This window comes from Taeniopygia guttata, chromosome 27 (genome assembly GCF_048771995.1).
Source record: "Taeniopygia guttata chromosome 27, bTaeGut7.mat, whole genome shotgun sequence".
Taxonomy (NCBI): domain Eukaryota; kingdom Metazoa; phylum Chordata; class Aves; order Passeriformes; family Estrildidae; genus Taeniopygia; species Taeniopygia guttata.
The window spans coordinates 2,590,672-2,618,569 of NC_133052.1; the positions used below are offsets into that span (position 1 = coordinate 2,590,672).

At 57.8% G+C, this 27,898-nt stretch overlaps 5 protein-coding genes across 8 annotated transcripts; 3 read left to right on the top strand and 2 right to left on the bottom strand.

Moving 5' to 3' along the window:
- The first annotated feature begins 317 nt into the window (after positions 1-317).
- Positions 318-6,608, top strand: KLHL11 (kelch like family member 11). Its single transcript, XM_030256242.4, has 2 exons — positions 318-904; positions 1,109-6,608. The coding sequence occupies exons 1-2, from the start codon at positions 333-335 to the stop codon at positions 2,703-2,705; spliced, it is 2,169 nt and encodes a 722-aa protein (XP_030112102.4). The 5' UTR covers positions 318-332; the 3' UTR covers positions 2,706-6,608.
- A 203-nt stretch (positions 6,609-6,811) lies between these two features.
- KLHL10 (kelch like family member 10) lies at positions 6,812-10,556 on the bottom strand. 3 transcript variants are annotated; one of them, XM_072919039.1, is made up of 5 exons: positions 10,287-10,556; positions 9,397-9,584; positions 8,387-9,306; positions 7,784-7,933; positions 6,812-7,277 (listed from the first exon to the last, which is right to left on the bottom strand). In XM_072919039.1, the coding sequence occupies exons 1-5, from the start codon at positions 10,430-10,432 to the stop codon at positions 6,906-6,908; spliced, it is 1,776 nt and encodes a 591-aa protein (XP_072775140.1). In that variant the 5' UTR covers positions 10,433-10,556; the 3' UTR covers positions 6,812-6,905. The 3 variants fall into 3 exon arrangements, with proteins under 3 accessions (XP_072775140.1, XP_030112105.4, XP_072775139.1); XM_030256245.4 differs by having other exon boundaries at positions 8,387-9,004; positions 9,098-9,584; XM_072919038.1 differs by having other exon boundaries at positions 8,387-9,584.
- On the top strand, positions 10,383-16,237 carry NT5C3B (5'-nucleotidase, cytosolic IIIB). Of its 2 annotated transcripts, none has more exons than XM_041721564.2 (9): positions 10,383-10,451; positions 11,694-11,792; positions 12,174-12,243; positions 12,663-12,709; positions 13,128-13,213; positions 13,386-13,475; positions 14,488-14,650; positions 14,787-14,987; positions 15,244-16,237. In XM_041721564.2, the coding sequence occupies exons 1-9, from the start codon at positions 10,398-10,400 to the stop codon at positions 15,352-15,354; spliced, it is 921 nt and encodes a 306-aa protein (XP_041577498.2). In that variant the 5' UTR covers positions 10,383-10,397; the 3' UTR covers positions 15,355-16,237. The 2 variants fall into 2 exon arrangements, with proteins under 2 accessions (XP_041577498.2, XP_030112116.4); XM_030256256.4 differs by lacking the exon at positions 10,383-10,451 and adding an exon at positions 11,178-11,382.
- A 269-nt stretch (positions 16,238-16,506) lies between these two features.
- On the bottom strand, positions 16,507-22,309 carry FKBP10 (FKBP prolyl isomerase 10). Its single transcript, XM_030255938.4, has 10 exons — positions 21,872-22,309; positions 20,464-20,609; positions 19,912-20,101; positions 19,503-19,648; positions 19,230-19,419; positions 18,857-19,002; positions 18,558-18,747; positions 18,094-18,236; positions 17,772-17,935; positions 16,507-17,527 (listed from the first exon to the last, which is right to left on the bottom strand). The coding sequence occupies exons 1-10, from the start codon at positions 22,090-22,092 to the stop codon at positions 17,342-17,344; spliced, it is 1,722 nt and encodes a 573-aa protein (XP_030111798.4). The 5' UTR covers positions 22,093-22,309; the 3' UTR covers positions 16,507-17,341.
- A 1,233-nt stretch (positions 22,310-23,542) lies between these two features.
- P3H4 (prolyl 3-hydroxylase family member 4 (inactive)) lies at positions 23,543-27,686 on the top strand. The gene is made up of 8 exons (XM_030256254.4): positions 23,543-24,102; positions 25,446-25,595; positions 25,711-25,882; positions 25,953-26,081; positions 26,183-26,328; positions 26,412-26,498; positions 26,669-26,810; positions 26,901-27,686. The coding sequence occupies exons 1-8, from the start codon at positions 23,587-23,589 to the stop codon at positions 26,909-26,911; spliced, it is 1,353 nt and encodes a 450-aa protein (XP_030112114.4). The 5' UTR covers positions 23,543-23,586; the 3' UTR covers positions 26,912-27,686.
- Positions 27,687-27,898: the final 212 nt, after the last annotated feature.

Below are 27,898 nucleotides of genomic sequence, written 5' to 3' on the forward strand. Positions count from 1 at the left end.
CGGCCGAGCTCCGATGGCGCACGAGGCACCGGAAGCCCCGGGGCCCCTCAGGCCGGGAGCGGGGCGGGCACGGGGCCCGGCGGCTCCGGTGTGAGGGGATGGAGGGGCCCGGCCCGAGGGGACGGGGGCCGGGGGCAAGCCCCGAGCGCTCCGGGGTGGGGGGACGCGGTGTCCCGGGAAGTGCCGGGCGCTCCCGGGCTGAGGGGAGGGGGACACACGGCGGTCCCGAGTTAAGGGCAGGCGGGCTCTCGTGGGGTGCCGGCCCGCGGGGCCGCGGGGTCTCGGCGGGGTCCGGGCGCTGCGCTGGCCGCGGTTCCCCTCACGCCGCCGCCATGGCCCTGCAGCGCAGCCCGCTGCCCGCGAGGGGGCGGCGCCGCGCCCCGCCCGCCATGTCGGACAAGATGGCGGCGGCCGCGGCCTGTCCGCAGCCGCAGCCCGGCCCCAGCCCCGGCCCCGGCCCCGGTCTGGGCCCCGGCCCCGGGCCCGGTCCTGGCCCGCCGGCGGCCGAGGCGGATCGCGGGGCCCCGCGCGGCAGCGCGGCGGACGGGGAGGCTGAGGCGGAGGAGTTTGGGTGCCCGGCGCACTGCTCCGACCTGGCCTGGCGGCAGAACGAGCAGCGCCGCCAAGGCCTGTACTGCGACATCACGCTGGCTTTCGGCGGCGCCGGCATCGCCCGCGAGTACCGGGCGCACCGGTCCGTGCTGGCCGCCGCCACCGAATACTTCACGCCGCTGCTCTCGGGGGGCTTCGCGGAGTCGCGCTCGGGTCGCGTGGAGCTGCAGAAGTGGAGCTCGGAGGGCGGCCCCGACCCTGAGACGGTGGAGGCCGTTATCGGTTTCATGTACACCGGCACCATCCGCGTGAGCCCCGGCAACGTCCATGAGGTGCTGGAGATGGCCGACAGGTAAGTGCGGCCCCGGCGGGGGATGGCGGGGACCGGGTCACAGCATCAGAGGATCACAGACTGGTTTGGGACCTTAGAAGTTAATCCCTTTCCACCCCCTGCCATGGGCAGGAACACCTTCCACTATCCCAGGTTGCTCCAAGTTCCATCCAAGCTGGCCTGGAACACCTCCAGGGATGTATAACTCCCTTATTTGTCCTGCAGGTTTCTGCTCACCCGGTTGAAGGACTTCTGTGGAGAGTTTCTGAAGAAGAAACTGAACCTCTCCAACTGTGTAGCGGTTCACAGCTTGGCCCACATGTATTCCCTGAATCAGCTCGCCCTCAAAGCACAGGATATGATCAGGAGAAACTTCCACAAAGTCATCCAAGATGAGGAGTTCTACACTTTGCCATTTCACCTTGTCCGGGACTGGCTCTCAGACTCTGAGATCACGGTGGACTCTGAAGAAATCCTCTTTGAGACTGTTTTGAAGTGGGTTCAGAAAAATCCTGAGGAAAGAGAGAGGTACTTTGAAGATCTCTTTAAGCTGCTAAGATTGTCTCAGATGAAACCCACATACCTGACTCGCCATGTCAAATCCGAGCGGCTGGTGTCGAGCAACGAGGCCTGTGTGAAGTTGGTGTCCGAGGCCGTGGAGAGCCATGCCCTGCGCTCTGAGATCCTGCAGTCCGGGAACCTGCAGCATTCCGCCTGTCCCGCCGCGCTGCTGCCGCGCTTCGGCCAGAACATGGACGTCATCATGGTCATCGGCGGCGTGTCCGAGGGCGGCGACTACCTCAGCGAGTGCGTGGGCTACTTCATCGACGAGGACAGGTGGGTCAACCTGCCTCACATCCACAACCACCTGGACGGGCATGCCGTGGCCGTGACAGAGTCCTACGTGTATGTGGCTGGCTCCATGGAACCGGGGTTTGCCAAGACGGTGGAAAGGTACAATCCAAACAGAAATATCTGGGAGCAGGTTTCAAACCTAATCACCAGGAAGCATTCCTTTGGCCTTACTGAAGTGAAAGGCAACTTGTACAGTATTGGTGGGCATGGCAATTTCAGTCCAGGCTTTAAAGATGTGGCCATTTATAATCCTGAGCAGGACAAATGGCTGAACCTGGAGTCGGCACCAAAGATCCTGCGGGATGTCAAAGCTGTCTCCGTGGAGGACCGGTATGTGTATGTGGCCGCCCGCACCCCGGTCGACAGTGACAGCGAGGACGGGCTGAGGGCTGTTATTATCAGATATGATGCTGAAACCAGGCAGTGGCAGGACGTGGAGTCCCTGCCCCTCATCGACAACTACTGCTCTTTCCAGATGTCTGTTGCCAGCACCAACTTCTACCACACGGCATCGTGCTGCCCCAAGAGTTACCCCATAGACAATGAGGAGGCCAAGGGAAAGATCTCCAGCAGGGCCTCGGATGAAATCCTGGAATCCTTGCCCCCCGAGGTCCTGAGCATTGAAGGAGCAGCTATTTGTTACTACAAAGATGACGTGTTTATCATTGGGGGGTGGAAGAACAGCGATGACATTGACAAGCAGTACAGGAAGGAGGCCTATCGCTACTGCGCCGAGCGGAAGCGCTGGATGCTCCTGCCCCCAATGCCACAGCCCCGCTGCAGAGCCACTGCCTGCCATGTGAGAATCCCCTTCAGGTGCCTGCAGGGAACACAGAGGTACCCCATGCCGCAGAATCTCATGTGGCAAAAAGATAGAATTAGGCAAATGCAGGAAAGGCAGATGCAGGAGATACACCGATACTCCCTGAGCTTACGGAGGATGCCGCGCTCCCAGATCGAGTGCTAGGCTCTGCAATGTCACTCCTGATGAGCCTAGGAAATAAACCCATTTGTTAGGCTTGATGTGTCTTTATAAGACATGAGGGTGTGGATTTGATCTGATGCATAAAACCAGCATCTGTTGTGTACTGAAAATTCAGAAGCTCAGAAGTTGGGGGTGGGTGGGAATTGAGACACTCCGTGAATCCAACAGTATTCCTTAATGATACCCAGGGAGAAGCTGTAGCCTGTATCGGGCTGTGAAATGTCTCTGGGAGCATTAAGCCTGTTACTTTCCTCAGATCTTTGGTTCCAAGGATTTCTGTAGAGTCAGTCTCTAACAGTTCTACTTGGAAAATCAAAGATCTCTCTCTTAATAATTTAGTGGTTACATTTGTGTGTGCTTGAAAGCACCTGTTTCATTTGCACTTATCTCTTGACATTCCTTTGATTCTCTCCTCAGTGACTAAACTTCACAGGATTGGTGTTGGTGTACTTGGCTTTCCCAAGCTGGAGGCAAGTGCAATAGTTCTGTATGAAACAAAAGCACAATCTTTCTTTATGAAATTACTTCAGGATGTTTCTATGTGTATTAAATATTTTGTATTTGTGTGTTGTAGAGAGGCTGCAGAGTTTGTTTATAAATGGATGATTGGTTGGACACAAGACACTTGCTAAAGGAGAGCTTGAGGCAGTGGATTCTTTTTCAGGTGTGTTTGCAGGTTTGAGTCTGTCTCTGACTCAAACTTAAGAACTTGGGTCAAGAGCCTGAATGACGGAGTGACACCTGGCGATGAGCCACCCACCCACAGTGGTTGTTCAGTTCTGTCAGAGTGCATCAGTGACAGTGGGATTATTTCATGGGAATATAGTGAAACCTGAGCTACTCGTAGGTCTTTTCTCAAATGTTGCACGTTTTAATTCTAGTGAAAAGTGATGAAAGAGCCCCTGCTGTTCCCAGCCTCTCTCTGACAATCAGAAGCCTTTGCCCTCCTGTGCTGTCCCAGGGGACTCCCAGCAGCTGTGCTGCAGCTTTGTACCAAGCTGGCACGTGTGCTCCTGCAGGGGGGAGAGCTGGGCTTTCAGCGTCTCCAACTATCTGAATTTCCCCACTTGCTGTGGGAGTGAGATTTAAGCTCATTTAAACACCTTTTGGCATTTTGAGGTGGCTGTACATGCAAGTGCCCTGGTTGGCTCTGCATGCTTCCTGCTGCACTCCCAGGGAACAGAATGTGGGATAGTCTCTTTGGAGTATCCCCACCTCTCTGTCCCACTGAACACTCCTTCTCTCCCGTCCAAGAAGCTCCAGGACCCTTCTGTTTACCAACAGTTTCAGTGCATACTTCCTACCTCCTTTTCTCCCCATCCTTCCCTTCTTTTGAATGTTCCAGGTTTTTCCATGCAGTCTTAACTCAGGATCTTAGGGAAGGGAATGGGAGGAGTAACCTGGGTATTACAAAATTTGTGCAGACAAAACCTTTCTGGAAAATCTGTTACTGTTCTTGGTTCACAGATGATTTGCTGATGGTTTTGATGTCGGTGACTTCTTTACAAAGAACTTTTAACCAATCTGGGGTTTGTTTTGGTCTTAATTGTTTTGCTCCCTGAGCTGCTCATTCTCCTTTTCCAGTTCAACAGGCAGCCCAGATCATATCTGAAACTTGGGGTAAGTCTTTCCACCACTCAGTGTGTAAAGGTTTCTCTGATGTGTATGTCCCTTAATGCTCCACTTTGTGGTTCGTGGGCCACTTTGATATCAACAACTTGTCTGTTTGTGAGAGAGTCTCCAGCCTTCGTTAAAAAAATTACCAAACTTGAAATTCTGAACAGTTTGTCTTGGTTTACTCCTCTGTGGTAACCATGTTTTATTTTCTTTGCCTGTTTGGTTGTTGGGGCAGGTGAAGTCTATGCTACTGGCTTCATGCAAGAGGAAATAGGTGAGTTTAAAGTGATGTTTGCAGGTGACTGTTCTCAAAGAGCTGCTGCAGGCTTGTAAGCTGGGGATTGATCCATGGAGTCTTGCTCATGGACTCTTGCAGGTCTGGCTGGAGTAGGGGCAGAATTGCTGCTTCTGCAGCAGTTTGTGATAAAGTGTAAATGCCTCTGGTGCTGAAGCCATCGATGTAACAGCAATTTGTGGGAGCTGATTTTAAGATGCTTTCCCAGACTTTGCACCAAAGCAACGGAGAGGAGTTCGTGTCCTCCACCCTGCTGAATCAGCTGGAGGGATTTAACAGGCAGTTGGAGAGTGGTAGGTCACCACCACAGCTCTCTCCAAGCTCTCTTGTAGTCTAACATCAAATAGAGACAATTTGTAGGGAGAAGCACCAAGATGATTCTGGAATAAGAGCTGAATATTTAATGCATGGCACTGTGCAACAAAGAGGCGAGAACAAACCTTGCAGTCTTGCTTTTTCTAAGCAAAATTGATTATTGCACTTCCCAGGAGGACTTTGGGCTTACGGACAAGCTGTGGCGTTTACTAAGGGCACTCCCCTGAGAGGCAGTGTGAGCCCAGCCCCATCCCTGGACAGGTAACCCGTGTGTGCCAGCTGCATGCTGTGTGTGCCCTGCTGTCCCTCCATGTGCTCTGGGCGGGGGCCTGGCAGCAGCATGGGCTGCTCTTAATGTTTGTTCTGCCAGTTCAGGGGTAGTTTTAAGCAGTTGGGGTTTTTTTGCCTTGAATCCCAGGGGACCGGTGGCACTGATGTTGTTTGTGACTGATAGGTCAAATGACCCATTGTATCACATGAGGTGTTGTGGGAGAATTGCATTCATGGCTCTGGCTGCAGTTTAGCTTACAAGCCTGTGAATCCATAACAATTTCTTGTGCCCTTGACCACCATAGCTTGCTGGGTGTTTATCAAATGATCCCATAAACAAAGTCTGGGAGTTCCTCCTGTGTGTTTCTAGAGGCAGGTCAGCTGTCAGCAGGATCCCAGTGTGTGTTCAGTTAGGGTGAGAAGGCTGACTGCTGGCCTCACTGAGGGAGAAGAATGTTGGGAGGAATTTTCCTTCTCCTTAGGACAATCACAACTCTGCACCTGTCCTAAAACCTGCCACCAAACACGTGTCATGTCCTGGCTTTTTGCTCAAAGTACCAGTGTCACCTGCCAGGTGCTAGTGGTCGCTTTAGTAACTCCCAGGGGCCATATGTGTACATAATATTTTATAACTACCTGGATACTCCATTAGTAGCCAGGGGTTGTGTGTTTAATGACTCCCTTGCACATAGTGGGAGTCCATTCCAGTGATGAAGCAAACAGCCCAATGTTACATGTGCTGTGAACAACTGTACCCAGCATTCTGCTTGACTATTGCAATGACATTTTTCTCCATTACAGTAAATATTAAAATCCAAACTCTAGGCTCATCTTGTGTGTTGTGGGATACCCTGGTGGCTGACAACAAACCCAGTCCCAAGGAATTAGAAATTTTTATATTCTTAATACAGCCTTGTAACAGGATGTTGTAACATCCAATGGGCTTTGAAAAGCAAGTGTAAAGAAAGTGGTTTGGGGCTTGGGTTTATTTTCAGCTCTGTCCACCTTAGGCTGGGGAACAAGCCATCTCCTGTTTGACAGTCTTGGGTGAAATCTGATAAAACAGTTGCTCCTGAGGATCTAACCGTGTTACTAATATGAATGTAGAGTGTGGAACTAACGAGCTGTTTGACGACCATTAATAGTCAGATTCTCCTCGTGGGTCCATGTCACTGTGGGTTGCAGCAGCTCTGCTCTCCTGGCTTATTACCAGAGGGACAGCAGTATCCTGGGGAGCAGCACTCCTGTCCTTACCTGTGAGGTAAAGTAGTGTGTGTCATAGGCCCTTTGAAAGAGATCTGCTCTCCTGTTCTTGACCTTAAATACACTGTACTAAAGTTTATTGTAAGAGGTGAATTAATGAAAATAAACCTTTTATTTCTCTAGCATTCTGTTGTGTTTTTGCTTTTTTTAAGTTGATGTATAGGGTGTGGCTGATACGCTGGGTAGTGCTGTTGAGTGAAAATTTGAAATCCTAATGATCCTTTTGGCCTGTTACAAGTCTTTCTATTTTAGAACAAGAGAACATTCTCCCTTGCTGTCATGGGGACTTTATTACCTAAAGAGAGCTATTTACTCAGGCATCCAGTGATGGGATGCTCAGAAGACTTTATTAGATACGCAGGACTATTTACACAAGCATCCAGTGATGGCTGATCACAACACTCCTAGCTAAGGGGGACTATTTACAACGGCGAGCTCCGAGTTGAGCTGGTGAACAAGATATCCATGGAGGAGCTGTGCTGGTAGTAGTGTTGCCTGGCAATGTATTCCATGACATTGGAGAGTCCTGGCACCACGCAGCAGCTGACGGCACTGCGGGTGATGCCCATGCTGTGGGCGTCGTACCACTCGTTGGTGTCCTCCTCGTAGCACTCGGTGGCAATGGTGGTGCTGAACCCATTGAAGCCCCCGACCACGAACAACAGGCCGTCCATCACCTCAATGCCAAAGTTGCTGCGTGGATTTAGCATGGAGGGCACAGCGTGCCAGGCATTGGCGATGGGGTTGTACGCTTCCACGCTCTGGAGCCGGCTGTTCCCATCAAACCCTCCAACCTGTGAATGCCAAAGGGACAGAGCTTGAGAGGGGCCTTTCCTCGGGCAGATCCTGGCACACACAGTGAGATGGGAACTGCTCCTGCCTCCCTGGCTGCATTCTGAGCATGGTGGAGAGCACGAGATCTCCGAACATGGCTCTTGCTTAGTGCTCCCTGCTCTCCGAGGAGCTTTCCAAAGCACTTAATGCAGCTGTCAATTTTGACAGTTCTCCAGAGGTTGGATGCAGTCCATGGAGAGGATAAACAATGGATGAACAGGCCCAAGTCCCTGCTCTGTGCTGCTAGCAGCAGCAGAAATTATGTTCTTTGCTGCAGCTGCTTAAAACATTGCCAAACACCATTTTCATACTCAAAAGCGTGTAATGGGTGATAACATTCTCAGGACGTGCATCAGCCGTTCTGGTTCGGACTTCCCTAAACCTCACATAAACACATGGCCACCCTGGAGGTCTGGGAACTGCAGCCACCCAAAGGACTGCAGTGCTGGGTGGTGTTGGCCCTTACCGCATACACCTGGTTCCCATACGCCATCACCCCAACTCCACTTCTCCTGCTGCTCATTGGGGCGATCAGGGACCACTGGTTTGTGGTGGGGTTGAACACTTCAGCTGAGCTGAGGCACTGATCGCCATCAAACCCACCACAGATGTACACCTGGGGACAGGAGAGGTGGGAAAGTGTGAATGGGGTGGTTAGACCCTTGTGAGGAAACATGTTGAAGAGAAAATTAATGGTGTAGCAGGATTTTTGGGATGTTTTGCTTTAGAATGGGAATGGTCTTGTAGTCCTGGGTTTAAAGTAGCAGCAGTGCAAAGAGTTGATGTCAACAAGATTTTGACTCTTGATTTTCCAAGCTGCATGAAGCAGACAGGCCTGGTATTACACCTATGGCCAGGAAAAGGGCTGTTGGACACCAGGTCGGTAATAGATCTCAAAGAGTTCTTGTACTCCTGGTCTTATCTCTGCCGCACCAGGCAGGCTGCTTTATATCTTTAGCTCCAGGATATAGTGAACTGGTATGAATTTAAGTGTTACAAATTTAGTGAAGGTTTATGTGAACTTTCTTCATGCTGCAACCCCAGCTTCTCTTAGTTGGAGTTAGTTTACCTTTCCATTCAGCGTGGTTGCACTGGCGTCGCTCCTCTGCTCATGCATGGGGGTGATCAGGGTCCACTGGTTGGTGTCTGGGTCATACCGCTCCGCTGTGTTGAGCCGTATGTACCCATCAAACCCTCCCATGGCATAGATGAAGTTGTCCACAACGGTGACACTGACATAGCAGCGCCGTGAGTGCATGGGTGCTACCTGCTGCCACGTCTTCTGGAGCGGATCAAACCGTTTGACAATGTTGAAATAATCTGTGCCGTCGAATCCACCGATAACATAGACGTGGCCTTTCAAATAAGCTGAGCCATGATAGGCAACAGGGCTCTCCTGCTCCCAGGGGATGTTGAGCCACTTGTCAGTGCGGCTGTCGTAGGTCTCGATGGCGCTGGTCGCACCGCCCCCGCTCCAGCCCCCGATGGCGAAGAGGATGGCGTAGGGGAGGCGCGGCCGCGTGAACGGGTTGGCATTGACTGAGGAACTCTGGCCGTAGGAGTTCAGGTCGTAAATTTCGGACAGGGCACTGATGATGAGATGTTTGCAGTTGGCATTGTCTTTCACATACTCGTGAGCTTTGACGTTGTTCATGAAGTAGTCGGGTTGTAGGAGTGCCAGTCGAACCTGAAACAGGCAAGGAGGAGGTTGGAGTGCTAATACTGATGGTTTCCCCCTCGGTAGCCTTTGGGCACGGCTCCAAAGCTGCGCTGCACCCACCTTGCTGAGCAAGCAGGCGATGTGCTGCCTCCTGTTCTGCGGGTCATGAGCAATCCACCTCAGCACAGCCTCAAACACGGCTTCTTCTCGCCGCACGTTCAGCTCGTCCTTCTCAATGATGTGTGCCAGCTCCTCGGCAGAGAGGTCTAGGAACTCCTCGGACACCTGGGACACCTCCTCGAAGTGATGCAGGATGTATACGCAGGCAGCTGCGCGCAGGTCGGGGCAGTGGTAATAGTCAGTGAGTCTGCAAATGCCAATGCAATTCTCAAAGCACAGCCTGGAACTGAGGAACTCACAGCACAGGCTGACGATGCCCATGACATTGAACTGATCTGCTGCAGCCAGCAAACTCTGAACGTTGTCCTCTGTGATCGGTACTGTCCTGGTGTAGGCATAATTGATGATGAGACCCATCATTTCAGCTGAAATGCCAGGGATTTGATAGACCATCTTGTCTGCGCTGTCCCAGTTGCTAAACAGAGTCCTGAAAACATGGTGTTGCTGTGTTAAACCCTGCCCCTGAATCCCCTGAGCTCTCCCTGCCTCCAGGGCACCAGCTTTGGCACTGGTAGGAGGCATTCTGGGAGGCTCCATGGTTTGTTGATTAATGTTTTACTTGCTGGTTGTTTGAAAAAGGAGACACAGCCTCTGGAGCATACCAGAGCTGGAGGCAGCAGGGGAGGGGGTTTCACCTGGGAGGAGCAGAGGGGCAGAATCCCCCCACTGCCTGCTGCCCACGCTGTGGGGATGAGCCCAGGACAATGGGGGGTTTCTGGGAGCCAGTGCACACAGCCAGGGCATGTTCAGCCTCTCACCCACCAGCACCCCAAGTCCTTCTCCCCAAGCCTGCTCTCAATCCATTCATCCCCCAACACAGACTGACACTGGGGTGGGGTTGCCTCAGCCCAGTGTAGCACCAACACTTGGTCTTGACCCCCAGAGAGTCACAGGGTGTGGGCAAGCTGGGCCAGGCTGGCCAGGCTCTGTGTCTGGGGCTCCTCCAGCACCACTGCCAAGAGCCACTGATATGTGGATTAATCCCGGTGTTCAGGGAGGTGTGAGAACTATGGGGAATCACTTGGTGAGAGGTTCAGGGCAGGTGGAAGTCCTGGAGAAGTGCTGGGGTGTGGTGACCTCAATCAGGGCATACTGTTTGCCCCCATCCCCTTGTGTTTCAACTACTGACCTGAAGTAGATACTACAGCAAGAGAGGATGAGCTTGTGAGCCTTGAATTCTACCCCATCTACACTGATGATCACATCACAGAATCTCCCTTCCAGGCGGAGTTCATTGGAGATGCTGCAACTCCTGTCGCTCATCTTCCTCTGCATGTTGGAGGATGAATATTTGGTAGGTGCCAAGCTATCCCGCACGTTGGGGCCAGAGGCAGTGGACCTTGCTGAGGTGTGTGGAGCACTCTGGTGTTGTGCCCAAACATCCAGCACTGAACCCCCTTGCTGGTCTAGATTGTGCCCCATAATGACATCACAGACGCAGGGCTGACCCAGGCCCAGCATTCTGTGGTTGCCCCCAGCCTTGGCTTCCCTACAGCCGGGGTTGTGCTGGGTCCCAGACCTGCACCGTGTTGATGGCTGCTTGAAGCAAGACCAGCCATGTGATCGATCCCCTGGCAACCCTTCTGGAATATTTCACTGGGGTGTAACAGCCCCCAAACGTGGGCATGAAGCACTGCTGAAGTGTCTTGTGCCACCTTGCCCAGGAGGAAGCTGAGGTACAGTCCAGCTTGTGTTGGTGCTGTCACACACACTATCCCTGCTGCTTTGTCACTGACCTTGTGCCAGGGGAGGTTTAGGTTGTATATTGGAAATAGTGGGAATGTTTAGCCCTGGCACAGTCTGCCGAGGGCAGTAGTGGTGGATCCACACACCTGGAGGGGTTTAAAAGTCTTGTGGACGTGGCACGTAGGGACATCGGTGAGTGGTGGCCTTGGCAATGCTGGGGGATGGTTCTTTGAGGGCTTTCTGCGACTCAGCGCTTTCACAGTGTTACCGGGGCTGCGGAGTGGTTCAGTTAAAAAAAAAGAAATTTAATAAAAAAAAAATATCTTAATATCTCTCGCCTTCCCGGCTCGTCGCGACGGAGCCGCTGCTGCGGGCGCGGGGCGGAGCGCGGGCGGATCCTCCGCTTCTCCGGCTGCAGCAGCCCCGGAACCCTCCCCGAGCCCCGCCCGGTCCCGGGGCCCCGTTCCGGTCCCGGGGCCCCGTTCCGGTCCCGCCCCGCGGCTGCGCGGCCCGAGCGAGCGGAGCGGAGCGGAGCGATGGTGAGCGGCGCTGCGGGCCGGGCCCGGGCACGGGGGGCACGGAGGGGCACGGGGGGCACGGGGGGCACGGGGGGGCACGGAGGGGCACGGGGGGCACGGGGGGCACGGAGGGGCACGGGGGGCACGGGGGGCACGGAGGGGCACGGGGGGGCACGGAGGGGCACGGGGGACACGGAGGGGCACGGAGGGGCACGGAGGGGCACGGAGGGGGCACGGAGGGGGCACGGAGGGGCACGGAGGGGCACGGGGGTCTCGGTCCCCCCGGAGCTGCGGGAACCCGGGGCAGCACCGAGCGCGGTCTCTGCCTGCAGGTGCCCGAGCTGCAGAAAGCCACGGTCCGGATCCGGCAGCCCGAGCGGGTGCGGGGCATCATCCAGGCTCTGCGGGAGCAGGGGGTGGCCAAACTGCAGGTACGGCCCCGCATCGCCCCTGCTCTGTCCTTCCCTCCGCCGCCCCTTCTCGCCCCCCGGCCCCAGGAGAAGCCCCAGCGGAGAGGGAGCGCGGGGCTGCTGCTCCCCCCGGACGGGCCCTTTTCCGAAGCATTAACCGTGCGCCAGTCCCCAGCCCCTGCTCCGCCCAGGCAGGATGAAGCCGCTATTCGGTGCCGATAAGAGCTCCGGGGTGGGAGGGTGAGGACATCACTTGTCCCACGTTGTCGCTGCCGGTCTGTGCCCACGGGAGATTAGTGGTGCTGGGTGCACGTTCTCGCAGGTGGCAGCACCTTGGGCTCCCTCTGGCCAGCGCAGAATGCACTGGATCACGCAGGGATTTGGTTTTCTCCCCTCTTCCAGGTCATTTCTGACTTTGACATGACGCTGAGCAGGTTTGGTTGCAATGGCAGGCGCTGCCCCACTTCTCACAGTGAGTGGAAGATGTTTTTACTGTCGCTAGTTCTGTTTGGTTTCTGTGTTTGTATATGATGTGGCTCCTGTCATCCCCTGTGCCCTCCTCTGCCAAGCCTGGCTGCTCTGTCGTGCCCTTCCCCACGCAGGTCTGGGCCTCACTGCCTGGTGCCAGCTGCCCATGCCTGCTGCAGGAGCCAGGAGCCAGCTCCTGGGCTGGTGCCTTCATCCCACTGCCCACGGGCACCACGGCTGCTGCCTGCCCAAGCCAGGGGGCTCAGAGTGGGAGTCACTGCGTTGGGACCCCACAGCGAGCCTGTGCTCAGGTCACAGTGTCACCACAGCTTGTCTGGGGAAGAGCCAGCACTGAGACACAGGGGAGTTGCTGTAGAAAGTCTATGTATGATTCTGTGCTACATAAGTTTATTTGCTTTGCAGACATCCTTGATACCAGCCGTGTTATCAGTGAGGATGGCAAGAAGAAGGTGGGTGCTGTGTGTAAGGCTTGGTGGCTGTTGTGCCTGTCACCCATCATCAGGAGGTCACACTGGCTGCTGAGGCAGCTCTCCCAGCTGTGGTGGCTGCCAGGATGGAGTGAGAAAGTGTCCAGACAGAGGAGAAGTTAAAAAGGGAACTTGAATTTGCATGTGCAGCTGTGGGTGTTTCAGTTTGATAAGAGGAGGAAGGGGAAGGCTGTCTGTACCTGCAGCATCTGGAGTGAGGTGAGGGCCAGCCAGGCTGCTGAGAGTTCCAGATATGCTCAGAGAGAAGCTGCTCAGTGACAAGGTTTTGGTTGTGTTTAGGAAGAACAATGCTTTGGGGAACTTCAGAAATGCTAGTTTTGTTTAGTCTCTTCAGACCTGAGGTTCACTTTGTTCTTTTTCCCTCTGTGTGACACTCCAGCTGAAGGATCTACTCCACTATTACTATCCCATTGAAATAGATCCCAACCGGACCCTGGAAGAGAAACGTCCCCTCATGGTGGAGTGGTGAGTGCTGTTTGTGGTGATCTTGACAACCTCTTGCCCCTGAGGACTACAGGACATGAGGTTTGAATCATCCCTGGGCTTGGCAGCGATCCCACAAGGTTTAGTTGTTGTTTTGTGCTGCTGAGGGCCTCTGGCAGCTCTGTCACTGCTGCCTTTCCCACATCAAATACAGGTGGACCAAGGCCCATGAGCTGCTGGTGCAGCAGAAGATCCACAAAAGTGACATAGCCCAGATCGTCAGAGAGTCAGAAGCGATGCTCAGGTACGGCACAGGATGTGATGCTGAGGTTTGGGCACGGGGATGTGATGCTGAGGTACAGGCTGGGGGATGTGATGTTGAAGTACAGGCTGGGGGATGTGATGCTGGGGTACAGCTTGGCTGCCCACTGCCCTTCTCTCCTGCCCATGTAGTCAGTGCTTTGCTCACTGGTCTCTCCATGTGGCCAGTGCCAGCCTCCCTTGCTCGCTCCCTGGGGCTGAGTTCTAGCAAAGTCAGAACACGAGACACAGCCTGAGCTCTCTCCTTGGTTGCAGGCTGCTCTGAAACCATTCCCCCTCTCTTGGGCCTTGGCAAGGAGCAGCTGAGGGGCTGGTGCTGGGCACAGCTCCCCATTTGAGGGCAGGATGCAGGGGCAGTGTGCCGCTCCCTGCTTCCAGCAGAGCTGTGTTCTTTGCACTGGAACTGCCAAGCCTTATGCAGGCCCTTGGCTCAGCAGCAGATTTCACCCAGAGCACAAAAATTTTGTGCTAGAACTTGCTGCTGGAGCTGATCTGGCAGCTGTGGCCCTAAGGCTGGCTCAGGGAGCTGGGCTCTGCCAGGCTGCTGCCAGGCTCAGGGAGGAGATGGTTTTCATGAGCCCAGGTTCCACTTCTGCATGGAATTGTGTCCTGGCAGACTGGGCCAGCCACAGGTGGTTCTGATCATCCTCCCAGCCAGTCCCACACTGGCATGGGTGTGTGTGGGCAGGCTGTGCCCTGTGCCCCTGCTGAGCAGCTGATGTGCTCAGGAGATGCCAGGCAAAAGGCTGGAGTGCTCCATGCTCCCACAAGCAGCTGCAGCACCCAGAGCTCCGGGGTTCTGCACAGGGAAGGCCACGGGTGTGCTGGTGCCACAGAGAGCTGGTGCTGTTTGCAGAGATTACCTGTGTGTGTTTCTGTTTGGGAAGTGCTGGGCAGGAACAGGAGCTGGGCTGAGCCTGCTGCCAGCACAGGGCACCAGACACCACGTTGGGGGCTGGTAACACAGCCCTGTGCAATGGACACTCCTGCTCCAGGGATGGCTTCAAGGAGTTCTTTGATCAGCTGCATAAGAACAACGTCCCCCTGTTCATCTTCTCCGCTGGCGTTGGTGATATCCTGGAAGAGATTATCCGTCAGGCCAACGTCTTCTACTCCAATGTCAACGTGGTGTCCAACTACATGGGCTTCAATGATGGTGTGAGTTCTTGCCGTGCATCTGTGTGGTGTGAGGGGAGTGGTGTGGGGCTGGGACTGAGGACTGGGACCGTCACTGAGGATTAACAGTGACACCAGCGGGTTAAGAGCTGTCTGCCTCTCTGCCCCATGTGCTCAGGGAGTCCTCACGCACTTCAAGGGACCCCTCATCCACACCTACAACAAGAACAACACCGTGCTGCAGGGCACAGGGTACTTCCAGCAGCTGAGCACAAGGACGAGCATCATCCTGCTGGGGGACTCTATGGGTGACCTGACAATGGCAGACGGTGTTCCCAACGTGGAGAACATCCTCAAGATTGGCTTTCTCAATGACAAGGTGGGTGAGAGGAGCAGTTTAGTGCTTCCCTCCCAGCCTTCCCCAGCTGCCAAGCCTGGGGCCAGCAGGGACGGGCAGTGGGCTGTCCCAGTGATTTGGGCACGTAAGAGATTTGATCGAGCTCCTGTGGGGTGTGCAGAGGGACCTGGGGGTGTCTGCTGAGCTCCTGCTGTGTCTGGGAAATGGTCAGGGTAGTTGCTGACCCCCTTTTTGGTCATCCTGACGCTCAGCTGTTGGTTGTTCGTGGTCCTGGCAGGTGGAAGAGAGGAGGAGGAAGTACCTGGATTCCTATGACATCGTGCTGGAGAGCGACGAGACGCTGGACGTGGTGAACGGGATTCTGCGGTACATCCTGGCCCAGACATGAGCTGGGGACAGGGTGTCCCAGCTCCAGCCCCACAGTGGGCACTGGGCAGGGAATGTCCTTCCCAGGACAGAGCTGGAGGGGGCTGCTGGTACTGGCTGGGCTCCATCCTGACCTCACGAATGCTCTCGGCCAGCCCTGGAGCGGGAGAGGTGAGGTGCAGGAAGCTTCTCCTTTCCCTTTACCCCAACTCTGCCTGGCTCTGCAGTTTCCCACCCAGACTGACTCTATCCTGCTCAGACTTCATCCCACTGGGAATTCACCCCTGCCACCTCCTGAGGCCACAACAAACCCTTCAGTGTTTCAGAGATGTTCTGTACTTGCTTCAGCAGCTGAGGGTGGAATGGAGATAGTTTACGGGGGGTGAGGACAGAGCCAGTTTAGATGTGTCACTGTGTTCCTGGCTGAGAAAACAAGTTTCTCCTGTTTTCTGTGGGCTTCAAAGCTCCAGGGCTGACTGGTGCTAGTGTAGCCACTGGGCTGGTGTGGCCCTGCTGGCCATCACACCACCCAGCCCCATTCCCCAGGAAAACCAGCAGCTCTCTGGCCTCGTGTCTCAGCTCACCCATCCCTCTTACTGTGAAAGAAAACCCTTTTTCCAGCCGTCCCTGAAGGCCCTGGAGCTTGGCTGCTGCTGCTGCCCAAAGCCAGAAGTTTGTCTGCCAGGCATCAGAGGAGGAGGGGTGGGAATGGGGGAGGCCAGTGGCAGAATTTTGAGTTTTAAACGTTTACCTGACCCTGTTTGTGTACTAATTTCTGGGCTGATCCCAGGCTCTCAGAGCAGCAATAGGAAAATACCACTTTATTACTGTGTAACCTCTGGTTATATGGAACCTTGGGAAGAGCAGACTTGTTCCGTTTTGGAATAAAACCACAACTGGTTAAAGCTGGGTCACGGATGGTTTGTACCCAGCACTGAGGGGCTGGAGCTGCCTCTGCTCCCCACCTCCCCATCAGAGCCCCCCAGCCCTCACTGGCTGCTGGACCTAAAGCCCTCTTGGCTTTATGATCCCAGGTGGGAATTTTGGTTTCTTCTGCCAGGCCCAGTGGATGTTGGAGCCTGGAATCCCCCTGGGCACTGGTGAAGCTGGTCCCTGTGCTGCTACCCCAACACATGGGAATGTTTCATGGCAATGTAACCAAACACAGTCAAACTCCTTGGAAACCTGGAGGAATTGTTTATTTGGTGCAAGGCAGAGTCTCTGTTTGAGGGGTTCACTCTGCACTGCTGTGCTCCTGCAATCCTTCTGTCCCTGTCCAGGACAGACTGCAGAGGTTTTGGGAGCTGGCAGGTGCCAGAGCTGTGCTGGTCCCAGCAGGACCTGCATTCAGGCATTGAAATTTAATGGGTGTGATTTGTCTCAGTCACTGGAGGTGGGGAGGGTGTGAAGGGGGACGGTGCTGCTCCCTGAGGGCTGGGGGATGAGGGTCTGTTTCCCTTCTCCCAGCTGATGAGGGGTTTGCCAGGTCCCACAGTTCCAGGGGCCCCAGACTTTTGGAATGGCAGATGCCTGCAGAGTTCACCCTGGGAACCTGAGCTCTCTTCAGCCTCTTGTCCCGGGGAGGATGGCAGCAGGAGCAGAGGAGGGACCGGGACAAAAGCCTTTTCTTTCTTCTCTCTAAGTAATTTTGGGTGTATATATAAAAAACCCAATCCCCAACCCTAAACTACAAAATGAGGTGGAGGTAAGGGGGATCCCCCCCTACATCCTGCCTGCAGCACAGACAGGTGAGGGGGCTGGAGCTGGACCTGCAGTCACTGGTGGAGGATTAAGGGGCTTAGGGAGGGGACGTCTTGTCTGGGTTTATTGACTGGGGGCTGACTTTTCCTGCTCAGAACACATCAAAATACCCTCAGTTAATAAGAAGTGAAAATCAAAACCCGTCCCCCTGCAGGACTGGGGAGGGGCAGGGGCAGATTCCCGGGGTGGGAGGCCAGCCCTGACATGGCGAGGATGAGTCCTGTCTCCAGAACTTTGGGGACTGCTCCTCAGAGCTCCTCATGAATCTTCTCCTGGTCCTCGTCCGACTTGAGCTTCAGCTCGTCGGGTGTGATCTTCCCGTCCTGGTTGCGGTCCTGGTTCCGGAACATGTCAGCAATGACTTTCTCCGGGTCAGAGCTGGGCATGAGGCGGCCTTTCCCCTCCGCCACCTGGGTCTTGATGAAGGTGGAGAACTGGAGAGGGGAGAGGGGAGAGATGCTGCTTGGCTCCACGCAGCCAGCACTGGGCAGGGCAGGGAGCAGTGGCTGCCCTCGGGGACACTGCCCACGGCCAGCAGCAATGCTTTAGCTGTGGTGTTCATCCTGCACAGCTCTGCAGGCTCCCAGAGCCAGCAGTGCCCTTCAAGTGCTGCTGCCCAGGGTGGGGTCCCCTGTGCCCCCATTTCCTCCTGCACCCAACCATTTGGCACCCACTCACCTCCTCAGCGGGGATCCCCCCATCCTTGTTGAGGTCCATCTGCTCGTACAGGTTGGCAGGTGGGTCCCCGTGCCAGATGAAGAGGTAGCCCTCAGGAACCCCCTCCTCCATGGAGATCAGCTCCACCTCGAAGCGGAGCACGGCGCTGCCAGGTACCCCCCGGGCTGGAAACACAGCAAAGGCTCCAGCACCGTGGGGAGCAAGGCAAAGCCTGGCCCTGAGTCCCCCAGCCCTGGCAGGGCGAGGGGCGATGGAGCCCAGCAGGGCCCAGCAAGGCTGAACCACCCACTTTGCTTTGCACGCGTGGGCTGCGCTCCCCTACCTCCGCTCTCGCCGTGGCCCAGGTGTGGGGGGACGATGAGCACCCGCCTCTCCCCCGCACACATGTCCAGGAGGCCACTGTTCAGCCCCTCGATCACCTTGTTGGCCCCCAGAGTTACCTCCTGGGGCTTCTCGTAGTCATGGCTGCAGGAGGCACAGAGGAAACAGTGCAGGTGAGAAAAGCCCCTCAGATCTAGTGGGCAGCCCTGAAATCCCAACCCCTCCATCCCACCATGGCCCAGAATCCCACATCCTCCATCCTGGTGTGCCATGAAATCCCACGCCCTCCATGCCACAGCCATGTCCATCCCGCTGTGTCCCTTGAACCCTCCTCCTGCTGCCCCGTCCTGGCGCTGGTGCTCCAGCACTGCTTGTTGCTGTCCTGGCGCTGCCCGGTGCCCACCCCCGGCTCGGTGCCAGCCAGGGTTTGGCCCCAGGAGGGTCGGGAATGCTCGGGGCACGCACGAGGAGAAGAGGCGGGTGCCATCCAGCAGGGAGCAGTTGTAGTGGTAGCGCACAAAGTCCCGGTTGCGGGTGGTGACGTTGCAGCCCTCGGGCCGGAACACGGTCTGGATCTCCACCGGGTCCTCAGGGTTGTGGAAGTCGATGATGTGGACATCAAAGATGAGCACAGCTGAGCCAGGAATTTTATCTCCTGGAAGAGGAAGATGAAGAGAGCTGCTGGAGTGCTGCAAGGCCGGTGAAGCCTTTCCCTGCTTCTTCCCACATCCCTTGATGTCCCTCAGAGCCCTCTGCACATTTACCTGCGCCGTTCTCCCCATAAGCCAGGTGTGGGGGGATGACCACTCGCCGGTGCTCTCCCATGCAGACGCCCTGCAGCCCCTGATCCATGCCAGGGATGATGTAGCCCTTCCCAATGTAGGTGTTGTAGGTCTCATTGCGGGAGTAACTGCAGCAAGAGAACCCCCAGCTCCATCAATCCCCTCAGCCCCTACACCCCAACCCACACCCCTTCTCCCAGCCTCTCCTGCTTCCACAGGAACCAGACTTTGCTCTGAGAGATGCAACAGACAGATATTGTCCTTTTTAGCCTATTGCATGCCCATTGTCCCCTCTGCAGTCTTTCCTTGCAGCTGTGGGGCAGGAGAGGACATCATGGGCCACCTCCTTCCACACCTGGAGTCAAAGAGTGTCCCATCCATGAGTGTCCCGTTGTAGTGGTAGCGGACAAAGTCCCCGGTCACAGCCCGGCGCGTGCAGGACTCCGGCACCTCCAGGTGCTCCAGAAACACACCGTCCTTGGGATTGTGGAAATCCACCAGCAGCACGCTGAACACCAGCGATGCCTGCGGTGGGATCACCGTCCCTGGGAGAGGACACGGGTCAGCCTGAAGCAGGGTCAGAGCTGGCAGGGAAGGGGCTGGCAGGATGGGGTGGTGCCTGGCTCACCGTAGCCCTTCTCCCCATAGGCCAGGAACGGGGGGATGATGATGCTCCTCTTCTCCCCAGCGCACATTCCCAGCAGACCCTGGTCCATGCCCTTGATCAGCCACCCAGTGCCCACGTAGGTGTCATAGGTGCTGCCTTTGCTGTAGCTGGTGGTGGAGAATGAGGGTGGGGATGGCTCTGGGGCCACAGCAGCAGCCCCAGCCAGAGCAGCACTTAGCCAGAGGCTGGTTTGGGGGCTCATGGAGCTGCACCAGCCCTGCTGGGGAGCAGGGAGGGAGGACAGGGTGAGGCTGCTCTGACTGTGCCCAGGCTGGTGTCCCCGGGTCCCAGCCACCCCTAGAGGCCCAGTGTTGAGGCAGAAGGTGCATCCCAGCCCCACAGCCCCGTGCCCTGAGGCCAGGGTGCATACCTGGAGTCGAAGGGGGTCCCATCCAGCAGTGTCCCGTTGTAGTGGTACCGCACAAAATCCGAGTTCTCCACCGTGCGGTTGCAGCGCTCGGGTTTGGACAGGGTGGTGATCTGCAGCTTGTCGTTCTTGTTCCAGATGTCCAGCATGACAACATCAAAGTACAGGGTGGCATCTGGGGGGATCAGCCCCGCTAAGGGGCAGCAGCAAGGACAGAGCACCTTAAGCAGGACCAACACTGAGCCCAGGCCAGCCATGGGCTCTGCCCCCTGAAGCCTCCTCTGCACCCACCACTGCTCAGGGCTGCTGGAGACCCACGGCAGCCCCTGTGCTCTTTGCACTGGAGCTGCCCAGCCTGATGCAGGCCCTTGGCTCAGCACAGTCCAGCTGGGGGCAGGACCCCTCATTCCCAGGGAAGCCCCAGTTCAGCACCACTCGCCGTGGCCATGGAGCCACCCTTAGGCCACATCTGCCAGGAGGGCACTGGAGCCTGTCCCTGCTAACACCAGCCCTGGGGGCTTTGCCCCCTCAGCCCTCCCGTGCCAGGCCCCTTACCCACGCCGATGCTGCCGTAGCCCAGGTGGGGCGGCACGATGAGGTGGCGCCGCTCGTTGACGCACATGCCCTGCAGCCCCCGGTCCATGCCCGTGATCAGCCGCCCAACGCCCACCACACCGGCCACCGTGGCCCCTCGGTCGTAGCTGGGGCAAAGGGACAGACCCATCAGAGCTGAGAAAAAGGATGGAGCTCCCAAAGCTGCCAGTGCTGGTGGGTCAGAGCAGAGGGACAGTGTGCGGGTCGCGCATCACAGCCTGAGTCCCTGTGTTGCAGGCAGAGCCCACAGCTCACAAACCTGGATCCTGCTGGGCTCAACCCCATGCTGCTGGAGGGCAGCTGGCCCTTGGGGCACCCCCAGAAGCCATCCACACCCTCCCCAGATCTCACCCACTCAGCTGGGCTGGAGACCAGCAGCTCTGGGGCTTCCTGCTGCTTCCAAATCAGTTTGTATATGGCACACTGGAGCTTTACACAGTGATGAGGAAAGACGATGTCCCGGCCTCATTTTTAAACTGCAAATTTGTTTTTATTTTTAAACCTTAAAATACTCCAAGAAACTACTGGGGCAGCAGATCCTCCCGACAGAGAATTCTTTTAGCAGTGGGTGTCCCCAGGCTCCCATTGCAGTTAATTTCTCCCCCACTGATGCTCACAAGAAAGATACGACATATCAAACTGTGAATCCCTTTGCTTTCCAGAGCTCCAAAAAAACCCACCTGCCTGGGAAATTCTGATTGCTACGTGGCTCCAGTTATTTCTGTGTCCCCAGTGCTCCTTCCTGCACATGGTGCTGCAAACCAGGGGCTGCCCCAACCCCGATTCCCAGCCAGCATGAGCAGAGCAGGGACAATGGAGGGGCCAAGGAGCTCTGAGGCCAGCAGAAAAAGCCTCTGGTATAATGAAGGGGTTTGCCGCTGCCACGTCTCAAAGTGCTTTGAGCATTTTCCTGCCTATGCAGCACATGCAGATACGTGTTCCTGCGTGCAGAGCGTGCCAGTGAGGGCCAAATCCTGCCCTGGGCAGGTTATCCCACAGCTCTGCGGAGCTGCAGAGGTGCAGGCTCCCTCCCTGCAGGGCTGGGAGCTGCTGGCGGGGCATCCCAGGCTGGGGGGCTGCAGCCCGGGCTGGGGGGCTGCAGCCTGGGCTGGGGGGCTGCAGCCTGGGCTGGGGGATCGCTTCAGGCTGACACGTGTACAGGGCTCCGGTGTCACCCCAGCAGCCACCAAGCCCTGCTCGGTTCCAAGCCGGGGGACCGGGCGGTGTCTGGCTGCCCCTGCCCCGGGGCTGGGGAAGGGATGCGGGGTCCAGCAGCTGCCCCGGCATGCGGGCTGGGGGCTGGGGGAGGCATGCAGGGTCCCGCCGCACTGCCCCCCGCATGCAGCCGCCACAGAGCCGCGGGCGATACCTGGAGTCAAACTTTTTGCCATCTTTAAAGGTCCCATTGTAGTGGTAGCGAATGAAATCCCCCATCTGCGCCTCCCGCAGGCAGATTTTGGGAATATAGTATCTGTCTATCACCACATCTTCTAAGGGGCCGGGGTCGCCCAGCGCCGGGGGCCCCAGGACGCTCAGGAGGAGGAGGAGGAGGAGGAGGAGGCAGCGGCGGCCGCCCGGGGCCATGGCCATGGCGCTGGGGATGAGGCGGCGGAAGGGCCCGGCCGGGGGAAGGAGGAGGGCTGGGGGGTTCAGGACGCCCCTTTCCTGCCCGGGACGCCCCTTTCCTGCCCGGGACGCCCCTTTCCTGCCCGGGACGCCCCTTGCCTTCGCTCTCCCGAGCCTGCCCCTCCGCCCGCCCGGCCCGGCCCTCCTGCAATTTCTGTAGACGTGTCCGGGCCCCGCCGCGCTCCCCCCGCGCCGGGAACTGACACCGCGGCACGGAGCGATCCACGGCGGGAGGGGTTATTCTTCTTCCCTCTTTTGTTTTTCCTCTTCGTTTTTTCCCCCTCCTTTATTTATTTATCTTCTTTCCCCCTTCCCCCCTTTTCATCTTTCATTAATCTCCTTTTTTTTCCTCCCCCCTCACATTATTTACTCTCTTTTTTTTCTTCTTTTTTTTTTCTTTCTTTTCTCCGAAGGAAAAGCTGACGGAGGTATTGGGAAGCAGCTGTGCGGCTGCAGGCCCAGCCCGGCCCTGCCCTGCCCGGCCCTCGGTCCTAGCGCTGCTGTGCGTCCTCCTCCTTCTCTTCTTCCTTCTGCTGCTGCCACCCGGCCCAAGATGCTGCTGCTCAGTCTCAGCAGCTCGGGAGAGTAAATAAAAGGAATTGTGTGTTTTAATAACAAGTCTGCTACTGGCAGAGCTTTTACTGAATAGCGATGATCAAAAATGTGAAATTCTCCCAGAAGTCCTTCGCAGACAAACACAGCCTCAAACACTCACAGAGGCGCTGCCCACACATCCCTGCTCCCCAAAATCCATCAGCAAGAAACAAGTCCCGTGTCAAGACCCTTTGGTGAGTGCCAGGTGGGAAACACAACGGGCTGTGAACCCAACCCCAAATCCCAACCCAGCTCCTCTGAGGCTCAGTGCTACCAGTGAGAGCAACAGAGAGCACAAAGCAGCGCCAGCCCCCACCTCAGCCCCGGGGTGCTGTGCGACCCCAGCACACCCCACACCGGGGCCGAGCACCTTCAGCACTGCCCGGAGCAGCCTGGGGGGACTCGTGGCTCTCCCGACGGCGCGGGGACACAGCCTCAGTGGGTGCTGACAGAAGTGGTGGCACCCCAGCCGTGTGTGGCACTGGGCACGGCCAGCAGTGTGCTGGCTCCTGCCCCGCGCTGTGACATCCCTCAGTGCCACCGTCCAGCCAGCGACAAAGCTTTGGGTTTGGGCCGGGGCCAGTGCGGCCATGCCGAGGCCTGGCACGGCACGGCGCGTGTGGCCTCGGGCTTGGCACCGGCCAGCGGCGGGGACAGCCCGGGCACCGCCGGCCCGGAGCGCCCGCCCGCGCACGGTGCCGCTGAAGCATCTCGCTCCGCGGCAATGCGGCGGAGCCCTGCGAGCCCCGCGGAGCCGCACAGACCCCGCGGGCCCGCCCCGCACCGCCCACCGCGCCCCCGCCCCTGCGCGGGGCCCGGCGCGGCGCTGCGCGGGCGGTGCGCGGGCAGTGCGCGGCCGCGGCCATGGGCGGCGCGGGGCCGGGGCCGGTGCCGGTGGCGCGGCCGCTGCCGGCGGTGCTGCTGGCGGTGCTGGCGGGGCTGTGCGCGGGGCAGTACGAGCAGTACAGCGTGCGGGGGTTCCCCGCGGCCGCGCTGGAGCCGCTGCAGAGCGCCTACGAGCGGGCGCTGGAGCAGTACGCGGCCGCGCAATGGGCGGACAGCGCTCGGGGGCTGGAGGCCAGCCTGCGGCTGCACAGGCTGCTACGGGACAGCGAGGCGCATTGCCACCGCCGCTGCGCCGCGGAGCCCCCCGCGGGGGAGGATTCCGCCGAGGAGCCCCGCGGGGAGCGGGACCCCGCGTGGGAGTGGGAGTGGGAGCGGGAGCTGCGGCTCTTCGGGCGGCTGCTGCTCCGCGCCGGCTGCCTGCGCGCCTGCAAGCAGGAGCTGCCCGTGTTCCAGCTGCGCTACCCGCCGGCGCAGACCCTGCGCGACTTCCAGCGCCGCCAGCCCTACCAGTACCTGCACTACGCGCTCTTCAAGGTGAGGCGGTGCAGTGGGCAAAGGAGGGGTGGCAGGGTGGCGGGGGGGTCTTGCTCTTCTATCCTGCACCGCTGATCTTTCCCCTCCATCCTGTACCCCTCCACTCTGCCCCGTGATTGTGCACAGCCCTTCCCGTGTGTCTCATCCCGTGCTGCCCATCCTACACGTCCTCTTTCACACCCCCATTCTGCATCCCCGTCCTGTGCCCTCATCACACACCGTCAGCCTGCACCCTCCCATCTGCCCACCCTGAATGCTGCTCCCATCTGTCTCTGTGCCCCCTGAACCCTGCCCCACTCCATCCTGCACCCTGCTGTCAGGTGCTTCCCCTTAACTTCACTCCCCATCTGCTATCCCCGCCAGCTCCTCCATACTGCCCCTGAGCCATGGCACGTCAGCGTCATCTGGGACACATCAGGCAGGACAACTGGGGGGCCCCTGTGGTTGCGTCCCTCTCCCTCACCTTGTGTTGCCCTGGTGCCCCAAGGTCTCCCTGGACAGGCAGAGCATTGCTTGGGGAGAGCACACAGGGGCTGGCCCAGCTTGAGGGGCCTGAGCTGGAGGGTCCAGGGCCTCTGTGATTGTGATGGGACACGTGTCTGGATGCTCCATAAGAAAGAAGGACTTGCTCAGCTTCACAGTGAAGACGTGGAGGGACATTTTGTGGAAGGATTTTTCATAAGGCATCCCCCCCGGGTGCCCATGTGTTGGCCAGAGTACCTCTGGCAGGGGACAGTCCTCTGGTCAGGGTGCTGGTCCCTGGCAGCCTGCCACTGCGGGTGCTGTTTTAGCACTCAGCACTGCAGCTCCACTCACCTGGCAGTGCTGAGGGACTGCCTGGCTTTATCCTTAATGCCTTTTCCTCTTGCTGCTCTGGCCCAAACCCATTTCATGGACTGGTTGTCCAAACCACCCTCCCTCCTTGCTCACTCCCCTGAAGCTGCAACCCAAGAGCCCATAAAGCAGCAGGGGCAGCAGCCAGATCTGATGGCAGTGCTGGAGAAGAGTGGATGTGTGGGTCAAACCCACACCATGTGGATCCACCCCACACCACGTGGATCACTCCTGGCTGGATGTGTGACTGAGCTGTCCCTGTGCCCAGCATGGGCACAGCCAGGAGGTTGGTGTGGCTGGAGCTACCAGCAATGTCCATGTTCCCAGATCCTGTCTGCTCATCACTGCTAATGGCCAATTGTGCAGCGTGGGTTCAGGGCTGCTCCCCACAAGGATCTCCCCTCTGTCCTGAGCTCAGGGGCCTGGCTGGGTGCTGAGGCCCCCTTGGGTGCGTGTGGCTCAGGCTGCCCTGCAGCAGGTCTCTGCACTGGCTCCTCCTCCCTCCACAGTCAAATAAGATCGAGAAAGCGGTATCTGCTGCCCACACCTTCCTGCAGAAGAACCCCAAGCATGAGATGACCTTGAGGTACCTGAACTACTACCGGACGATGCTGGATGTGGATGAATACCTGGTGGACCTGGAAGCTCAGCCCTATGAGGTGAGGAGGGGATGGGGCTGGGGCGGGAGAGGGGCTCCCCAGGGCTCGAAGCACGCCTGGTGCTGCCCAGCCCCGAGGGAAGCAGCTCTCCCTCACTGAGCAGTGACCCTCGCAGCCGATATTCGTGCGGTCAGTGAAGCTGTACAACAGCGGGGATTTCCGGAGCAGTGCAGCCGACATGGAGCAGGCACTGGCTGAGTACTACAAGGCGTATGAAGATTGTCTGGCCGGCTGCGAGGGCGCCTATGAGCTCCAGGAGTTCAAGGACTTCTACCCTGCCATCGCAGGTAGTGGGGGGCCGGGGGACGGCAGACTGGGGAGGTGATCAGTGGTGCAACACCCGACATCTCCCCCCAGACCACTTTGTGAGCGTGCTGCAATGCAAGGTGGACTGCGAGACCGAGCTCACCCCCAACGTGGGCGGCTACTTCGTGGAGAAGTTTGTGGCCACCATGTACCACTACCTGCAGTTCGCTTACTACAAGCGTGAGTGCCGCTGGGAGCGGGGGGCTGTGCCCTGGGGCACCCTGGGGTGCTGTGGCCCTGGGAGGGGTGTCACCCCGTGTCAGCTGGCGCTGTCCCCGCAGTGAACGATGTGCAGGACGCGGTGCGCAGCGTCTCCAGCTACATGCTCTTCGACCCTGGCGACACCGTGATGCAGCAGAACCTGGTCTACTACCGCTTCCACCGCGAGCGCTGGCGCCTGCGCGAGGAGGACTTCGAGCCACGGCCGGTGAGGACCCCCCAGCCCCCCGTCCTGTGGCCCTGAGCTGCCCAGAGAGGAGCTGACCCTGCCCCCGTGCCCGCTGTGCCCAGGAAGCCGTGCGCTACCACAGCCAGACGGCCGCTCAGAAGGAGATGCTGGAATTCACCCGGCAGCACCTGCAGGATGATGATGATGAGGTACCTGACACGGGATGCAGATGGTGCTTTTGGGGGTGCTGGGTGGGGTGTGTGGGTGCTGCAGGGACCTTTCTCAGATGGGGGTCTGACCCCCCAAAGCAGCCCTGCAGCAGAGACTGCAGATGAGGCTGCCGAGCTCCTCTGCCTCCTCCTGCCCTCCTGTGCTGCAGATGGAGGTGGATGGTGGTGAGGGGCCAGAGGTGCTGGACCTGCCCTCCGATGGTGAATTTGAGGGTGAAGGTGACTACGAGGAGGGCTTCTTCGCAGAGTGGTGGCAGGAACCCAAGACCAAAGGAGACAAAGATGACCAAGGTTCCTGATACCAGGGCTGGGGGTCGTGCTGTAGGGTCGGGGGGTCTGCTGCCCACACCCCTGGTGCCACCAAACTCTCCTTGTTTGCAGAGATCCTATGATGAGCCAGGTGAAGGGGGAGCCAGCACCAACTGAGCTGGACGGTGGTGGTGACTCTGTGATGCCATCTTGGGGACATCGGGCTTCTGGCTCCTCCCAGCCACCGGTAGAAACTCAGACTCATGGGGAGGGGCCAATCCTGCCTTGCATCCTGCGGTAGGGCTGCTTTTGCCACCTGGATGTCTGCTGTCCTGGCACAGCCCAATTCCCATCCGTGGAACACCAGCATCCCTGAATGTCCCTGCCTGCCCAGGAGCCTGGGCTCCCCCACCCCCAATTCCCCAGGAGCCCTGACCAGCAGTGATGTCCCACAGCACTGGGGTTTTCTGTGTCCCTCAGCTGCTCCCCAGAATCTGTGGATGATGCACCAGAATTGACCCCTATCTTTTCTTGAGGGGCTTGAGGGCTACCTCTACTTTGGGAGCAATGCACAGTGCTGCTGGAGCTGATCCTGCCCCTTCCTGAGGCTCCCTGAGGCTCCTGCTCCTCTTCCTCCAGCCTCCCAGGCAATCTGACAGCTCCCATAGCCCAGGTCCCCTTGGACTCCCTGGCCTGGTGCTACAGGGGGCTCCCAGTGTGCCACATCCCCGTGTCACCATGGGGCTGCAGCCTGGGGAGGCTGTGGTGCCCATGCCCTGCCTGTGCCTTGAATTTTTGCCACACCAGCCCTCTCTAGCCTTAAACTCCATTAATTTAAGATTTTCCCTCTTGCACCGTTGCTCTTTTTACATATTTACTGGTGCTGAACTTTTAATAAAATCCAGACTGGTCTTTTCACGGCTGCCTCCACTCTCCATATGCTGCCGCCGTGGGATCCAGGAGCACAGGGTAGGAGAGGCCCTGCTGTGGGAGAGGAAGGGATGGGTTCAGGCCTGGATGTCCCCACAGATAACCCATGGAGGCCACGGCAGCAGCCAGGCTCCTGTGAGGCTCTGGGTTCCATGAGGGGGACCCCAAACGGGATCCATGACGCCCTCACTGAGTATGTC

What these genes read in the sequence shown, in the direction of transcription:
- KLHL10 (XM_072919038.1), bottom strand. Translation starts at nt 10,432, where the DNA reads ATGCAGAGGAAGATGAGCGACAGGAGTTGCAGCATCTCCAATGAACTC. An exon ending in TGCTGTAGTATCTACTTCAG is followed by an intron (nt 9,585 to 10,286) that starts GTCAGTAGTTGA and finishes CCATGTTTTCAG; the next exon opens with GACTCTGTTTAGCAACTGGG. An exon ending in CAACCACGCTGAATGGAAAG is followed by an intron (nt 7,934 to 8,386) that starts GTAAACTAACTC and finishes TCCTGTCCCCAG; the next exon opens with GTGTACATCTGTGGTGGGTT.
- FKBP10 (XM_030255938.4), bottom strand. Translation starts at nt 22,092, where the DNA reads ATGGCCATGGCCCCGGGCGGCCGCCGCTGCCTCCTCCTCCTCCTCCTC. An exon ending in GGCAAAAAGTTTGACTCCAG is followed by an intron (nt 20,610 to 21,871) that starts GTATCGCCCGCG and finishes CCTTTGCCCCAG; the next exon opens with CTACGACCGAGGGGCCACGG. An exon ending in GGGGGATCCCCGCTGAGGAG is followed by an intron (nt 17,528 to 17,771) that starts GTGAGTGGGTGC and finishes TCCCCTCTCCAG; the next exon opens with TTCTCCACCTTCATCAAGAC.
- P3H4 (XM_030256254.4), top strand. Translation starts at nt 23,587, where the DNA reads ATGGGCGGCGCGGGGCCGGGGCCGGTGCCGGTGGCGCGGCCGCTGCCG. An exon ending in GCAGTTCGCTTACTACAAGC is followed by an intron (nt 26,082 to 26,182) that starts GTGAGTGCCGCT and finishes CTGTCCCCGCAG; the next exon opens with TGAACGATGTGCAGGACGCG. An exon ending in TGCAGGATGATGATGATGAG is followed by an intron (nt 26,499 to 26,668) that starts GTACCTGACACG and finishes CCTGTGCTGCAG; the next exon opens with ATGGAGGTGGATGGTGGTGA.
- NT5C3B (XM_041721564.2), top strand. Translation starts at nt 10,398, where the DNA reads ATGCTGCAACTCCTGTCGCTCATCTTCCTCTGCATGTTGGAGGATGAA. An exon ending in GCGCTGCCCCACTTCTCACA is followed by an intron (nt 12,244 to 12,662) that starts GTGAGTGGAAGA and finishes TTTGCTTTGCAG; the next exon opens with ACATCCTTGATACCAGCCGT. An exon ending in GTGAGGATGGCAAGAAGAAG is followed by an intron (nt 12,710 to 13,127) that starts GTGGGTGCTGTG and finishes GTGACACTCCAG; the next exon opens with CTGAAGGATCTACTCCACTA.
- KLHL11 (XM_030256242.4), top strand. Translation starts at nt 333, where the DNA reads ATGGCCCTGCAGCGCAGCCCGCTGCCCGCGAGGGGGCGGCGCCGCGCC. An exon ending in GTGCTGGAGATGGCCGACAG is followed by an intron (nt 905 to 1,108) that starts GTAAGTGCGGCC and finishes TTTGTCCTGCAG; the next exon opens with GTTTCTGCTCACCCGGTTGA.